This window comes from Saimiri boliviensis, chromosome 17 (assembly GCF_048565385.1).
Source record: "Saimiri boliviensis isolate mSaiBol1 chromosome 17, mSaiBol1.pri, whole genome shotgun sequence".
NCBI classification, from domain to species: domain Eukaryota; kingdom Metazoa; phylum Chordata; class Mammalia; order Primates; family Cebidae; genus Saimiri; species Saimiri boliviensis.
The window spans coordinates 21,867,995-21,885,325 of record NC_133465.1 but is presented as its reverse complement, the minus strand read 5'-3'; the positions used below and the strand labels follow the sequence as shown (position 1 = coordinate 21,885,325).

Sequence of the window (17,331 nt, the reverse complement as noted above, 5' to 3'; positions counted from 1 at the left end):
GTGTTTGAGAAGAAAGAATTGCAAAGGAAAATAGTAGGGTTGAAACCAATCAGTGAGCTAATGGGGTCACTAAGCTGCCTTGTTTATTATGACATTAAGAAGCTGTATGACCAGCCGGGTGTGGTGGCTTATGCCTGTAATCCCAGCACTTTGGGAGGCTGAGGCGGGTGGATCATGAGGTCCAGAGATCGAGACCATCTTGGCCAACATGGTAAAACCCCATCGCTACTAAAAATACCAAAAAAAAAAAAAAAAAAAAAATTAGCTGAGCATGGTGGTGCATGCCTGTAGTCCAAGCTACTCGGGAGGCTGAGGCAGGAGAATCACTTGAACCTGGGAGGCAGAGGTTGCAGTGAGCCAAGATAGGACCACTGCACTCCAGCCTGGCGACAGCTGAGGGTTTTTTTGACCCCGTCTCAAAAAACATAATTTGACACCTTTCTGCCTCGGTTTTCTCATCTGCAAAATGAGTAGTTTTATCCCAGCTAACTTTACAGAGTTGTATAAAGCTGTGTTTATAAAAATTATTTTAAAAGTCCATATTACTGAAAAAAAAATTTTTTTTAATTTATTTTATTTTATTTTATTTTTTTTGAGACGGAGTTTCGCTCTTGTTACCCAGGCTGGAGTGCAATGGCGCGATCTCGGCTCACCGCAACCTCCGCCTCCTGGGCTCAGGCAATTCTCCTGCCTCAGCCTCCTAAGTAGCTGGGATTACAGGCACGTGCCACCACGCCCAGCTAGTTTTTTTGTATTTTTAGTAGAGACGGGGTTTCACCATGTTGACCAGGATGGTCTCGATCTTTCAACCTCGTGATCCACCCGCCTCGGCCTCCCAAAGTGCTGGGATTACAGGCATGCACCACCACACCTGGCTGATTTTTTTGTGTTTTTAGTAGAGATGGGGTTTTGCCATATTTGCTAAGTGGAACTTGACCTTCTGGCTTCAGGCAGTCCGTCCTCATTTGCCTCCCAAAATGCTAAGATTACATGCATGAGCCACTGCTGCCAGACTTTTTAAAAAAAAATTTTTTTTGAGGTGGAGTTGCTCTCTTGTCACCCAGGCTGGAGTGCAATGGCGCCATCTCAGCTCACCGCAGCCTCCACCTCACGAGTTCAAGCAGTTATGCCTCAGCCTCCCGAGTAGATGGGATTACAGGCATGTACCACCATGCCTGGCTAATTTTGTATTTTCAGTAGAGACAGGGTTTCACCATGTTGGTCAGACTGGTCTCAAAGTCCCAACTTTGGGTGATCCACCCGCCTTGGCCTCCCAAAGTGCTGGGATTACAGGTGTGAGCCACCTCACTGGGCCTTAATTTTTTTTTTTTACTAGAGAAAGAGACTTTCTGTGTGGCCCAGGCTGGTCTTAAACCCCTGGGCTCAAGCAGTTCCCCACCTCAGCCTTCCCAAGTGCTGGGATTACAGGCATGAGCCACCACACCTGACCTGAGATTTTCTGATTATGGAGGAAAACTGTCTTAAATAAATAGTAATAGCAAGTTTTTTATAAGGATACATATACAAGAGACCTGGCACAGTGGCTCATGCCTGTAATCTCAGCACTTCAGAAGGCTGAGGTGGGCAGAACACCTGAGGTCAGGAATTCAAGACCAGCCTGGGCAATATGACAAAATACAAACATTAGCCGAGTACAGTGGTGTGCGCCTGTAGTCCCAGCTACCTGAGAGGCCAAGGCAGGAGAATCGGTCGAACCCAGGAAGCTGAGGCAGGAGAATCACTTCAGCCCAGGAGGCAAAGGTGGCAGTGAGTGGCCAAGATTGCAGCACTGCACTCCAGGCTGGGCGAAACACTGTCTCAAGAAAAAACAGGTTCACACACAAGAATCCAGAGAAAGCTGTATAGTTTTTCCTTAGGGAGAGCAGAAATAAGAGTTAAACCAGACTGCAGAAAGAAGAGGGCCTGTAGCTGAGTAAGGTATCAAACTTTTTTTTCTTTTTGAGACAGAGTTTCGCTCTTGTTGCCCGGGGTTGGAGTGCGATGGAGCGATCTCGGCTCACCCAAACCTCTGGCTCCCGGGTCCAAGCGATTCTCCTGCCTCAGCCTCCTGAGTAGTTGGGGCTACAGGCATGTGCCACCACACCCGAATTATTTTGTATTTTTAGTAGAGACAGAGTTTCTCCATGTTGGTCAGGCTGATCTCGAATTCCCAACCTCAGGCGATCCACCCACCTAGGCCTCCCAAAGTGCTGGCATTACAGGTGTGAGCCACTGTGCCTGGCTTTTATTTCCTTTTTTTTTTTTTTTTTTTTTTTTTTTGAGATGGAGTGTTGCTCTGTTACCCAGGCTGGAGGAGTGCAGTAGCGTGATCTTGGCTCACTGCAACCTCCATCTGCTGGGTTCAAGCAATTCTGCCTCAGCCTCCCGAGTAGCTGGGATTACAGGCATGCACCACCATGTCCAGCTAATTTTTGTACTTTTAGTAAAGATGGGATTTCACCATGTCGACCAGGCTGGTCTCAAACCCCCGACCTCGTGATCTGCCTGCCTCAGCCTCCCAAAGTGCCGAGACTGCAGGCATGAGCTGCTGCACCCAGCCAGTATCAGACTCTTAACTCACTGAACTACTCTCTGTTTTCTCTTTCCAATTGACACATATTTCTCATTCTTCTAAATTCCCAAGAGGAATCCAGCCCAACACAGCCTTCCACCCCACACTGCACCATAAGTTGCCTGCCTACATACTGCCTGTGCTTTGATCCAGGGGCCACCTCTAAACAGACCCGCCGGCTTAGCCCTGCTTTCCTGAGCTGGAGTCTGTAGATAATGTGACTTAAGATAGACGGGAAGGTTGGGTGTGCCAGAATCTTGATCCAGTGTGACATCTCCAGTGTGACTACTGACAGCAGATACAACTATTATTAGAAAAGTGGCATTTGCAGTATTTTCTTTGTATGAGCTTCATTTTAACAGAAAATGTTTTTTGACTCAATCTGTTCATTATACTTTTCCTAATTTTTTCGGTTAACTCTCTCAAGAGGGAAGAAACTAGGTGCTAGCTAAACTGAGTTTTTATAGACAGATTAATATTAAATGTGACTTAACTAAACTATACCTGTTTAGCTCATTTGATCTTCTCACATTAGGTAATCTAGAATTTGTCAACCTATTTTTGTGTATATTTTTATGTTTAATTTTACGTCGGCAGGCAAGTTATATGGTACATAGTTATCTTGCTAGACATGTTTTGGGCAAGATTCTCTTCCCCATCCTGAAGCACATGGAACATCCAAAAATAGGACTGGCCTCGTCCCCTGATACTACTAAATCACGTTTCAAGCTAGCCTGTGTTCTTCTCTGCCCTCCTGTTTCTTTGAGCCATTGCTACCTCCTAAAATACAGCTGTTAAGTGTTTTTTCCAGAATTATGTTTTCCTTTGGGCACATTCACTTGCATTTTTTAACATTTTGTTTTTCTGAACATAATGTATGGGGCTTCCAGATTAAAGGGCAGAAAGTTACCAACTCTTGATTCCATGTCTTGCCTTTAAAATACTTAATAGGGCCTGGTACAGTGACTCACGTCTATAATCCAAGCACTTTGGGAGGCCGAGGCAGGTGGATCGTGAGGTCAGGAGTTCAAGACCAGCCTGACCAACATGAGAAAACCCAGTCTCTACTGAAAATACAAAAATTAGCTGGGCGTAATGATGCACACCTATAGTCCCATCTGCTTGGGAGGCTGAGACAGGAGAATCGCCGGAGGTTGCAGTGAGCCTGTATCACGCCATTGCACTCCAGCCTAGGCAACACAGCGAGAGTCCATCTTTTTTTTTTTTTTTTTTTTTTTTTGAGACGGAGTTTCGCTCTTGTTACCCAGGCTGGAGTGCAATGGCGCGATCTCGGCTCACCGCAACCTCTGCCTCCTGGGTTCAGGCAATTCTCCTGCCTCAGCCTCCTGAGTAGCTGGGATTACAGGCACACACCACCATGCCCAGCTAATTTTTAGTATTTTTAGTAGAGACGGGGTTTCACCGCGTTGACCAGGATGGTCTCGATCTCTTGACCTTGTGATCCACCCGCGTCGGCCTCCCAAAGTGCTGGGATTACAGGCTTGAGCCACCACGCCCGGCTGAGATTCCATCTTAAAAAAAAAAAAAAAGCCAGGCTCTATGGCTCATACCTGTAACCCCAATACCTTTGGAGTTGAGAAGGGAGGATCACTTGAAGCTATGAGTGAGATTAATCTGGGCAACAGAGTGAGACCCCCATCTCTATAAAACGTAAAATAAAGAAGCCAGTCACGGTGTTATGTATCTGTAGTCCCAGCTACTCAGGAGGTTGACCAGGGAGGATGGCTTGAGCAGGAGTTCAGCTGCAGTGAGCTGTGATCATGCCACTGGACCCCAGCTTGGGTATCAGAGCCAGATCCCCTCTTGGGATGAAAAAAAAAAAAAAAAGAAGGGCCGGGCGCGGTGGCTCAAGCCTGTAATCCCAGCACTTTGGGAGGCCAGGGCGGGTGGATCACGAGGTCAAGAGATCGAGACCATCCTGGTCAACATGGTGAAACCCCGTCTCTACTAAAAATACAAAAAATTAGCTGGGCATGGTGGCACGTGCCTGTAATCCCAGCTACTCAGGAGGCTGAGGCGGGAGAATTGCCTGAACCCGGGAGGCGGAGGTTGTGGTGAGCCGAGATTGTGCCATTGCACTCCAGCCTGGGTAACAAGAGCGAAACTCCGTCTCAAAAAAAAAAAAAAGAGCCAGGCACGGGGGCTCACTCCTGTAATCCCACCACTTTGGAAGGCCAAGGTGAGGGAATTGCATGAGTCCAGGAGTTCGAGACCAGCTTAGGAAATATAGTGAGAGCCTGTTTGTTAAAAAAAAAATTGCCTAAATTGTCCCAGAAGGAGGAAAACACTTCCAAAAACCAGCAATTGTAGAAGAGTCAAGTTAATAAAATACTTCCATAAAAATAAGGCAGACCTATTTGTTTCCATGTGAATTCTTTAAAACTTTTTTTTTCTTTTTTTGGGAGACGGAGTCTCTCACTCTGTAACCCAGGCTGGAGTGCAGTGGCGCCATCTCGGCTCACTGCAACCTCGTCCTCCCAGGTCTCAGTTCAAGCAATTCTGCCTCAGCCTCCCGAGTAGCTGGGATTGCAGGCACATGCTACCATGCCCAGCTAATTTTTGTATTTTTAGTAGAGATGGGGTTTCACCACGTTGGCCAGGCTGGTCTTGAACTCCTGACCTCGTGATCTGCCCGCCTCAGCCTCCCAAAGTGCTGGGATTAGAGGTGTGAGCCACCGCGCCCAGTCTGAATTCTTTAAAACTTTTAGGGAACATATTTAACCATAATTCAAAAAAAAAAAAAAAAAAAAGAAACAACCATCTCTGAAGAACAACAGATCAAAGCCAAGGACAGTGACTCATGCCTATAATCCCAGCACTTTGGAAGGCTGAGGTGGGAGAATCGCTTGAGCCCAGGAGTTGGAGACCATTCTGGGCAACACAGCAAGAACCCATCTCTACAAAAATTAGCTGGGCATGGTGGCACACACCTGTGATCTCAGCCACCCAGGAAGCTGAGGTGGGAAGATTGGTAGAGCCAGAAGCAAAGCTGCAGTGAGTTATGATGGCGCCAGTGCGCTCTATCCTGGGTGGCAGAGAGACCCTGTCTCAAAAGGCTGGGCCCAGTGGCTCACGCCTGTAATCCCATTACTTTAGGAGGCCGAGGCAGGCAGATCACCTGAGGTCAGGAGTTTGAGACTAGCCCGGCCAACATGGTGAAACCCATCTCTACTAAAAATATAAAAATTAGCCGCATGTGGTGGCAGGTGCCTGTAATCTCAGCTACTAGGGAGGCTGAGGCATGAGAATCACTTGAACCTGGAAGGTGGAAGTTGCAGTGAGCTGAGATTGCGCCACTGCACTCCAGCCTGGGCAACAGAGCAAGACACTCAAAAAAAATCAAAGGCTGAGGCAGAAGGCATGCTTGAGCCCTGGAGTTTAAGACCCCACCGTGGGGAGCAACACCAAATACAAGAACAGCTCATTTCTACGCTGTGTAAACTGTTCCAGGGGTGGGGAAACCTAGAACTCTTTCCCACTCACTTTAGAAAGCCAATAATAAAAACCAGAGTCCAGTCTCACTTTTGAATGTAGATGTAGAAACCCCATATAAATCACTGCCATATCACATCCAGCAGTTTATTAAAGGACCGAGTAGAGTTTCTTCCAGAAATGCAAAGGCATTTTAATTTGGAGGGATGTGAACGAAGGCCTAGATAACCACAGAGGCTTGCTATATTCTTAACGGGAAGACTGGAAACTTGAGGGTTCCCTGCATGAACCTATATAAATCTAATACCATTTCAAACGGAATCACAATTGAGTTTTCGTGGAACTTGACAACGTCCTAAAGTTCATCTTGAATAAATGGATGAGAATAGCTTTTCTATTTTTTTAAGAGAAGTGAAAGGTCTTGGTACTGTCCGATTTCATGTCAGCATTAAAGCTACAAACTTAAAAACAACTTGAAACTGATGACAGCTCCCGAAAAGGATTAGAGTCTTTTTTCAAATCATTAAACACTTAACTATTTCAGAATTAAACCATCAGTTATCTAGATAAAGTTAAGTGAATGTTTATATAGTCTTAGGGCAGGAGAGGCTTTTTAAAATACTATGTAATATCAAATTTAGGTAATTAAGAGAGAGCCAGATTTAGCTACCTACGTACCAAATATCAAGAACACCATAATTGATTAAGAAGATAAAGAATAGCCGGGCGCGGTGGCTCAAGCCTGTAATCCCAGCACTTTGGGAGGCCGAGGCAGGTGGATCACAAGGTCAAGAGATCGAGACCATCCTGGTCAACATGGTGAAACCCCGTCTCTACTAAAAATACAAAAAAAAAAATTAGCTGGGCATGGTGGTGCATGCCTGTAATCGCAGCTACTCAGGAGGCTGAGGCAGGAGAATTGCCTGAACCCAGCAGGCGGAGGTTGCAGTGAGCCGAGATCGCGCCATTGCACTCCAGCCTGGGTAACAAGAGTGAAACTCCCTCTCAAAAAAAAAAAAAAAAAAAAAAAAAAAGAAGATAAAGAATATAGGTGAAGCTGGACCCGGTGGCTTATACCTGTAATCCCAGCACTTTGGGAGGCCAAGGAGGTAGGATCACCTGAGGTCGGGAGTTCGAGACCAGCCTGACCAACAGGGAGAAACCCCATCTCTACTAAAAATACAAAATTAGCCAGGCATGGTGGTGCGCACCTGTAATCCCAGCTACTAGGGAGGCTGAGGCAGGAGAATAGCTTGAGCCCAGGAGACAGAAGTTTCAGTGAGCCAAGATTGCACCACTGCACTCCAGCCCTGGACAACAAGAGCAAAACTCCGTCTCAGAAAAGAAAAAAAGAAGATAAAGGATGTAGGTGAAAGAGGGCCTTGCAGGAATTGAAAACATTGCACTTTGGGAGGCCAAGGTGGATGGATCACCCGAAGTCAGGAATTTGAGACCAGCCCGGCCAACATGGTGAAACCCCATCTACTAAAAATACAAAACTTAGTCGGGCATGGTGGCATGTGCCTGTAATCCCAGCTACTTGGGAGGCTGAGGCAGGAAAATCACCTCAACTGGGAGGCGAAGGTTACAGTGAGCTGAGATCATGCCACTGCACTCCATCCTGGGCAACAAGAGTGAAAAACTGCATCTCAAAAAAAAAAAAAAAACCCAAGAATTGAAAACACTGGACTGAGAGGCAGAAGACCTAATTTCCTGAACCTCTGTGTATGTCAGTATCATCATGGACATGACAAGACTGGATAAGCCTCAGAGCCTCTGGGGAAGACTTTGCAAACATGACCCCAGTTTCCCCCATCCCTGTAAGTTGATTCTTTGCAGCTTGACATTGCTGCTTCTCTTGTCAAGAAGCAGAGTGTTTTCCGCCTCCTTGGAGTCTGGGCTGGCTCTGGAACTCGCTTTGGCCAGTAGACAGAATTGATGTTATGTAACTTTTGAGTCTAAGCCTTAATTGCCTCCACAGTCATCTTCTTGGAATGATAGTGTGGCCGTGTGAACAAGCCTGGACTGGCTTTCTGGAGGAGAAACGACCAGTGCCAGAGGAATGCAGTCACGTGAGTAAGCCCCAGGCAAAGCCAGCAGCAGAAAACATTCCCCAGAGCTAAGCCAAAACTGCCAGCATACAGAATTGTGAACAAATGAAATTATTGTTATTTTAACAACACCCCCCCCACAAGAAAAAACTCAAAAATTAAGATGTCAATGGACAAAGTGACGGAACATCTTTAGCAACAACACAGCTCTTAAAATCAGCTCTTAAAAATACGCATAGCTGCCAGGCTCAGTGGCTCACACCTGTAACCCCAGCACTTTGGAAGGCCAAGGCTGGAGGATTACTTGAGCCCAGGAGTTAGAGACCAGCCTGGGCAACATGGTTAAACTCTGTGGCTACAAAAATACAAAAATTAGTTGGGTGTGGCAGTGTGCACTTGTGGTCCCAGCTACTTGGGAGTCTGAAGTGGGAGCATGGCTTGGGACCAGGAGGTAGAGGCTGCAGTGAGCCGAGATCACCCCCATTGCACTACAGCCTGGGCAACAGAGTGAGACCCTGTCTGAAAAATAAGATAAAAACATGCATCATGATGAAAATCTAAAACTGGGTTGTGTAAATGTCCCCAAAAAAGCGTTAAATTGTACATTTAAAACAAGTGAATTTTATGGTAGATGGATTATATTTTAATACAGCTGTTAAAAGTACACATGAGACCAGGCGCTGTGGCTTACGCCTGTAATCCCCAAACTTTGGGAGGTCATGGTGGGTGGATCACAAGTTCAGGAGTTCAAGAGCAGCCTGGCCAACATAGTGAAACCCCAGCTCTACTAAAAGTACAAAAATTAGCCGAGTGTGGTGGCACACGCCTGTAGTCCCAGCTACTCAGGAGGCTGAGGCAGGAGAATCACTTGAACCTGGGAGGCGGAGGTTCCAGTGAGCCGAGATGGCACCATTGCACTCCAGTGTAGGTGACAGGGAGATTTTTGTCTCCAAAAAAAAAAAAAAAAAAGTACACATGAGCAAGCCTGCATCAAAGTAGATAGTGGTAAATAAAAACGGCCACCCTGTAATCTTTCTCTAGTAATTAAGACACCATTGTTGGCCTATCACAGCAGCAGAGTTGTTTTGTTGATTTTGTTTTATGAGACAGGGTCTCTCTCTGTTGCCCAGGCTGGAGTGCAGTGGTGTGATCTCAGCCCACTGAAGCCTCGACCTCCAGAGTTGAAGTGATCCTCCCTCCTCAGCCACCGAGTAGCTGGGCTCAGGTGTGCACCACCACACCGGGCTAACTTTTCTATTTTTTGTAGAGATGGGGTTTTGCCAAATTGCCCAGGCTGGTCTCAGACTCTTGAGCTCAAGTGATCCTCCTGCCTCAGCCTCCCAAGGTGCTAGGATTACAGGGGTGACCCACCGCACCCTGCCTGTATTTTTAATTCTAAAACACATTTTAGGTTAGGATTTAAAGACAAAATGTTATATCTGCCTGATGGATTATAAATGACTATCATTTTCTCTGTAAGATTCCGTTTTTAAATTTTTTTCTGACTACCACATATTCCTTTTTTTTTTCTCTTTTTTTTTTTTTTTTCAACTCAACACCCACATATTCCTTTTGTAAGTTCAATGAGTTATTTGTTTGTTTGTCTGCTTTTAGAGACAGGTCTTGCTCTGTTGCTCAGGCTGGAGTGCAGTGGAGTGATCACAGCTCACTGTAACTTGGAACTTCTGGGCTCAAGCGGTCCTCCCGCATCTGACTCCCAAAGTGCTGGGATTACAGGCATGAGCCACTACACCCAGCCTCAATCCATTTTTTTAATAATAAAGATAATTATGCCCTAAGCGCATGCAAAAAAGAAAAAAATACCGATAATTCAAATGATAAGAGTATTTTTCTATGAACATTTTTTTTTTTTTTTTTTTTTTGAGACGGAGTTTCACTCTTGTTACCCAGGCTGGAGTGCAATGGCGCGATCTCGGCTCACCACAACCTCCGCCTCCTGGGTTCAGGCAATTCTCCTGCCTCAGCCTCCTGAGTAGCTGGGATTACAGGCACGCGCCACCATGCCCAGTTAATTTTTTGTATTTTTAGTAGAGACGGGGTTTCACCATGTTGACCAGGATGGTCTCGATCTCTCGACCTCGTGATCCACCCGCCTCGGCCTCCCAAAGTGCTGGGATTACAAGCTTGAGCCACCGCGCCCGGCCCTCTATGAACATTTTTAAGGCATTTGATTCATATTTCAAAATTGCCCTCCAGGAAAGTTCCACTGTTAGGCGCCCACCAGCAGTGTTCACTCTCATTTTGGAATTTCATCTAATTTTGTTGCAGTCTGCTCATATTTCTAATCTTGTTATATCCCATTTTATTATTTCTTTGGGGTTCCAATACCTCCCAATTTAGTGTTCTCATTGAATTTCATTAGCAGCTGTTTCATTAGCACAGACGAAGGATTAAAGTGTTAACTAGGATAGACTTTGACAAAAACCTATAAAAATGTATGTTATTATCTTTGCTTAGATCCTATTTAATCAAAGTTCCCCAGAAACCTCTCACTAGGGCTCATCTCAAGGGACAGAACTGGCCACGGATGATTTCTAGACGTTGACCCGTGTGGTCCTTTCAGTAGGAATGCACATTCGTGATGTGTCCAGGTTCAGGTCATGACAAGGTTGTATGGGGTTCTGTGTCCCTGCACATCAGTTCACTACCCTTTGCTTTCACTCTTCAACAACAAAGGAATCTGCCTTTCGTTTGAGTCTTTGATTGGACACACAGCCTCAGACTTCTCATGGTGCAAAATATACAGTTGAGTATGTCCATTCTGGAAGTATCGTGAATGAGTCTTTTCTTCGTTACTTGAATCCCAGTTTAAATGCACTAGGGATATTAGCAAGGTTCCCTTGTGGTATAGAGTCACTCCCTCTTTATTTTAATACAAAATGTCACCGATTAAATTTGGTTGATGAAGTAGGTACATATTCTCACTTTCTATTATCTCTACGAATAGATGATTAATGCAAAATATTGAGTAATTTTAAAAAATCAATACTGAATTTTTTAGAAATAATTAGAGAGATACTCAGCTCTGACATAAATGCCCACACAGTTCCTGGGCCTACTTCTGTCAGAGACCAATCTATAAATAATTCACAGAGCTGACATTACTCTATTGTGATCACCCTTCTCTGGAAGATTTTAGCAAAAGTTCTGATATAGATTGCCAGTTATCAGTACTTGGCAATGCAAGTCCACTTTTAATTATGCAGATGCTGATTATTCAGACTACAAGCTCTTCATGCCCTGAACGGCTCCTTCCTGCTGCCTGCCTTTGAGCATTTTCACTGCTCATTAGCACATATGCCAGAAGGTGGGCATTGGACGAGGTAGGAAGAAGAAACAAAAATCAGCAAAGCACTTCGGAGAAGCTCTGATGGAAGATTTTAATGCAATTTGTAGAATTATTAACTAGAATTGAGTCATTTGGATTCCCTGTGAAATGTATTTACTTGTTCTCCTTAGCAACAGATAGTAGAATTGCCCGCAGAGAGACATTATTCCTGTATTTAATGTTTTTCTTTATAAAACACTTTCTTTTGGGGGGAGGAGGGACAGAGTCTCACTGTGTCACCCACACTGGAGTGCAGTGGTGTGATCTTAGCACTGCAACCTTTGCCTCCCAGTTTTAAGCGATTCTCCAGCCTCAGCCACCCGAGTAGCTGATATTACAGGTACACACCACCACGCTCAGCTAAGTTTTTTTTTTTTTTTTTTTGAGGCGGAGTTTCGCTCGTTACCCAGGCTGGAGTGCAATGGCGCCATCTCGGCTCACCGCAACCTCCGCCTCCCGGGTTCAGGCAATTCTCCTACCTCAGTCTCCTGAGTAGCTGGGATCACAGGCACGCACCACCATGCCCAGCTAATTTTTTGTATTTTTAGTAGAGACGGGGTTTCACCTCGTTGACCAGGATGGTCTCGATCTCTTGACCTCGTGATCCACCCGCCTCGGCCTCCCAAAGTGCTGGGATTACAGGCTTGAGCCACCGTGCCCGGCCTCAGCTAAGTTTTTATGTTTTGAGTAGAGACGAGGTTTCAGCATGTTGGCTAGGCTGGTCTCAAACTCTTGACCTCAAGTGATATCCACCTGCCTCACCCTCCCAAAGTGCTAGGATTACAGGCGTGAGTCACCACACCTGGCCTATAAAACATTTTCACATGATGGTTCATAATATTTTCTTCATTACATTTGTACCTGGACCTATTTATTTCTTTGGTGAATTTGGTTTTTTTTGTTTGTTTGTTTATTTTGTTTTGTGAGACAGAGTTTTGCTGTGTCGTCCAGGCTGGAGTGTAGTGGTGTGATCTTGGGTCGCTGCGACCTCTGCCTCCCAGGTTCAAGCAATTCTCGTACCTCAGCCTCCCAAGTAGCTGGGACTACAGGTGAATGCCACCATGCCCAGCTAATTTTTGTATTTTTAGTACAAACAGGGTTTTGCCATTTTGGCCAGGCTAGTCTCAAGCTTCTGACTTCAGGTGACCTGCCTGCCTCAGCCTCCTAAAGTGCTGGATTATAGGCATGAGCCATGGCACCCAGCCTGGTGATTGGGTTTTTTTTTTTTTTTTTTTTTTTAAGATACCCGGCATAAGCTGGGCGCGGTGGCTCACGCCTGTAATCCCAGCACTTTGGGAGGCCGAGGCGGGTGGATCACGAGGTCAAGAGATCGAGACCATCCTGGCCAAAATGGTGAAACCCCGTCTCTACTAAAAATACAAAAAAAAATTAGCTGGGCATGGTGGCACGTGCCTGTAATCCCAGCTACTCGGGAGGCTGAGGTGGAAGAATCTCTTGAAACCGGGAGGCGGAGGTTGCAGTGAGCCGAGACTGTGCCACTGCTCCAGCCTGGGTAACAGAGCAAGACTCTGTCTCCAAAAAAAAAAAATTTTTTTTGTAGAGACCAGATCTAGCTATGTTCTCCAGACTGGTCTTGAACTGCTGAGCTCAAGCAGTCCTCTGCCTGAGCCTCGGAATGACAGGCATGAGCCTTGGTGCCTGGCCTGCTTCAAGGTATCAAGTTCAGGGCAGTAACTAGGTCACTTGTTCTATTAACCAACCAAAGACCCCATAAACAAAGCCCTTGACTAGAAAAGTCTTTGGGAATAAGCCTCAACAGGTGCTGTGGTTTCTGTGTTCTTCCCTCATGAACATTAGGAAACTATCCAGAACGCTCCCTACTGATCATTCCTTTTTTGTTACTTTTTCATAAGTTCTCATTGTTGGCTGTTTCGTGGTGTAGAGACACCGCCGTTAGGTCCCAGGACTCCAGTGAACTTCGTGTCCATATCACTTTGCCTCCTGGGGACCGGATCTGATTTCTGTCGGACCCGGCTGTGGAGCCATGACTCAGATGGGCTGCAGGCCTGGCTGCCCGGCTCAGAACAGACAGCACGGCCAGGGCTCCTGTCCTGACACATGTTTCCTTTCCTCTTGCCCTTTCAGGATGTAAAGAGGGCATCGTTACCGGCAGCAGGCAGGTGCGCCTGGCCACAGGCATCTTCCCTGTCGTCAGCCTCCTGAACCACTCCTGCAGCCCCAACACCAGCGTGTCCTTCATCAGCACCGTCGCCACCATCCGGGCGTCACAGCGGATTGGAAAGGGGCAGGAGATTGTCCACTGCTACGGTGAGCTGTGCCTCTGCACGGCCGCCCTGCCCTCCTCCAACAGGACAGGCAGGGTGCATGCCAGTGAGCCAGCCATCGGGCATGGGACTCCCCCTGCAAGAGGCAGTGCATACTTAGGCCAAAGAAGACGGAAGGAGGGAAGGAAGGGCCTTCTTACTAGGGCCCTGTTGTGGCTGAACTGTGTCTCTCTGTTTAATCGCCGTAAACTTCCTCTTCTGAAAATGGGCTAGGAACAACTTGGCTTCTCTTCCTTCCTGCCTTAGCAACTTGGAAGCTTATTTTAGTATCTAGTTCCACAAATGTTTGAGTAAACGTTATCCGTCAAATGATAAATAATTGTCCAGACCCTGTGCTAGGCTGAAGGTTTTTAAGAAGTGTTTGACTCTCGCTTTAAATCTTGGCTAAGGCAGATCTCTCTCCAGGGCCTCACAAGAGCCGGATGGGGGTGGCCGAAAGGCAGCAGAAGCTGAGGTCTCAGTATTTCTTTGACTGTACCTGTCCAGCTTGTCACAGCGAGGGACACGGGATGGCTGCAAGGCCCAGGTGGGAGGCTTTCTGCTGCAGCAGCTGCAGAGCGCCCATGCAGGTAATTGTGTCTGCTCTGCTTTTCCTGGAGGTCAGTTATCCAGCCCAAGGGCGAGAAGTGTTGAGGAGGCAGCCGGCACGGCCTTCTAAGTGCTGAGAGCAGTAACACCATCTCCACTTTAGCCGGTCATCCCCATACACTGGTTACTCCTCCAAAGAAACCACAGAGAAAGCTTTCATTTAGTGATGGAGACTGTTCCAGTGCACTCCAGCCTGGGCAACAGAGTGAGACTCAGTCTCAAAAAAAAAAAAAAAAAAAAAAATTAGCCAGCTGTGGTGGTCGGTGCCTGTAATCCCAGCTACAAGGGAGGCTGAGGTGGGAGAATCACCGGAACCCAAGAGGCGGAGGTTGCAGTGAGCTGAGATCGCGCCACTGCACCCCAGCCTGGGCAACAGAGTGAAACTCCATCTCAAAAAAAAAAAAGAACACATGTCACTCTGACAGCAGCCTGGGCAGAGGTGTTACTGTGCCTCATTGACCTGAGAACTATGACTAGAGGAAAATTAGAGATAGTTTTTCTCCAGCCATCTGGGCTGGAGGAATGAGGGAATGAGCCATGTGTGAACCACATGCCACACCTCAGCTGTAGGGCACTGGCCGTGGGACTGAGGGGACAGGCATCCTCGTGAGAAACTGGGATGCTGTTGCCAGATGAGAAAACAGATACTGGCATTTGAAACACAGCAAACATCCACCTTGGAGGCTTCCCTTCTGCTGGGCGGTACAGTATTCTTCCTAGGGGAATCATGAGTGAAGTGCAGCGCTGGCTGTGTTAGAAAGGTGAATGCACAAATCCAAGGTCAAATGCAGGACAGTCACACCTAGCACCTTCTTCTGTTACTTTCTTTCTTTTCTTTCTTTCCTTTCCTTCCTTCCTTCCTTCTTTCCTTCTTTCCGAGATATGGAGTCTTGCTCTGTTGCCCAGGCTGGAGTGCAGTGGTGTGATCTCCACTTACTGCAGCCTCCGCCTCCCAGATTCAAGCAATTCTCCTGCCTCAGCCTCTCAAGTAGCTGAAATTACAGGTGCATGCTACCACACCCAGCTAATTTTTGCATTTTCGGTAAAGACAGGGTTTCTCCATGTTGGCCAGGCTGGTCTCAAACTCCTGGCCTCAGTGACCCACCCACCTCGGCCTCCCAGAGTGCTGGGATTACAGGCATGAGCCATCGCGCCCAGCCTTTCTATTGGTTTTCTTGTGACTTTTTCATAACCACTGGAAATGTTTGTCATCTCAAGTCCTAGCCCCAAAAAGACACGAGAGGGATTTAGAAATGGAAAGAAACTGTGGACTAGACCAGTTCCGTTCCAAAAATGAAATCTCAGGTGGCTCAGCGACTGCCTTCCTTAGAATTGCTGCTATCAAACCAAATTCAATCAGACTTTGGTCACAATGTATTATTACAGGAGGCTTTTTCCCCCATGAGGCAAGAAACTATGGAGCGATCCTCTAATGTAAGCACAGGCAGTGCTGATAACCGACTCTGGCATTGGAATAAAGAGAAAACTGACTTCCACAGGGAGATGACGTGCTGAGCTGTGGCCGCAGAGGCTGTGCAGAATCCGTCCGCAGGGACCACCTCGCCTCTCGCTTACAGGACCTTCGGCAGCAGGTTGGAATGGCCCAGAAGCTGCTCAGCGATGGTGAACTAGGTGAGGCTGGCTCCCTGCTTTGGTCCTCCAGCTCCTTCCCTTTTATTCATTCTGATCCATTTTGGACTTAAGGATACTCAGTACTGATTGAAGAACCTAATGTAATTATCCCCATGCCAGCCACAAGATGGCTATATAGGCCAGTGAGACCAAACCCTAACTAGCTGTGTTACTGTGGTGCCCTTGAAAAGGGGCCAGATGACAGGCTGTTGTTTTCTTATGCATCAGATTGCTAAGTTAAAGCACCCCTGCCAAGCAACGGGTGAGCTCTGACATCCGTGAGCTTTGTGCAGTTCCAGAAGTTCAGTGTCATTTATGTTAATTCCAGGGCTTAGTGACGTAACTTCCTACAAGGGTGGGTCTGCCCTCATCAGAGCTCTTCTCTTCTAGAGAGCAGCGGGGCATGAGCCCAACTGATAAGAGCGTCTTGCTTTTTCCAGAAAGACAGTTGCGGAGATCCCCATTACCCTTGAAAACCCTACCTTAGAGCTTGACATCGTGGAGTGTACTTACCCTGCTCTGTGAACGTTGACCTTCAGCTTAGATCTCAGGGTCAGGAGAAACCATGGCCATACGCGGAAGGTAGAGGTGGTCGTGTTGGAAGGCGGATGCTAAAAACCCAGGGCAAATGTGGGAGGCCTCGCCTGGCGCCTTTCTCTACAGACAGAAAAGAGAACAGCAGCTTTATTGGAACGGACATCAGGGGTTGTTCACAAGCCAGGGAGGCCAAGGGGAGTTTCCACATTCAACGCAGCTGATGGAGAGTTTGAGACCTGGGTTCTCGTTTCTAGGGGTGGACTTATGTGTATAGTGAGGCTTCTTTCCTCTGAATTGGCAGAGCCAGCCATTCAGCAGCTGTCGGGGTGCCAGCGTGATGCCGAGAGCTTCCTGTCAGCAGAGCACGCCGTGCTGGGAGAGATTGAGGATGGCCTGGCCCAGGCCTGTGCTGCCTTAGGTACGGCGAGGCCTCCGTGTTCTGCCTCAGGAACACGTCTGCCCTGGGTGCTTCATCGTAGCCCAGCCTTGTCTGCTTGGTTATCCCCCACTCTGTAAACTGAGGCTGTTGTCCTGTCATTCACCTTCCTCACCCCCAAAAATGTGCATCCACAGTTGACTGTGGTTCTTTTCTGGAACAAGATCTTTCTTTCCTCACAGGGGACTGGCAGAAGTCAGCTACCCATCTGCAGAACAGCCTCCGAGTGGTTGAGGCTCGCCACGGCCCGTCCAGCGTTGAAATGGGCCATGAGCTCTTCAAGCTGGCCCAGATCTTTTTCAATGGGTGAGTCTTCCCCTTTCCCATTTCACAGGCACATACTGTTCTTTTCCTAGGCTCTTCTAGATATTCCTTTCTATGGTGTTTTTAAAAGCATGTTGAGATTT

General features: G+C 47.0%; 1 protein-coding gene across 5 annotated transcripts in view; it reads left to right on the top strand.

Moving 5' to 3' along the window:
• Positions 1–17,331, top strand: part of SMYD4 (SET and MYND domain containing 4) — a 43,718-nt gene that overhangs the window by 23,033 nt on the left and 3,354 nt on the right. For 3 of the 5 annotated variants that reach the window (XM_074388350.1, XM_074388347.1, XM_074388349.1), the window contains 5 exons: positions 13,532–13,714; positions 14,125–14,300; positions 15,819–15,951; positions 16,790–16,906; positions 17,107–17,230. In XM_074388350.1, the coding sequence (XP_074244451.1) occupies positions 13,532–13,714; positions 14,125–14,300; positions 15,819–15,951; positions 16,790–16,906; positions 17,107–17,230 (733 nt within the window). The remainder of the gene's footprint in view (positions 1–13,531; positions 13,715–14,124; positions 14,301–15,818; positions 15,952–16,789; positions 16,907–17,106; positions 17,231–17,331) is intronic. The other 2 variants (XM_010339969.3, XM_074388348.1) reach the window with 1 other exon arrangement.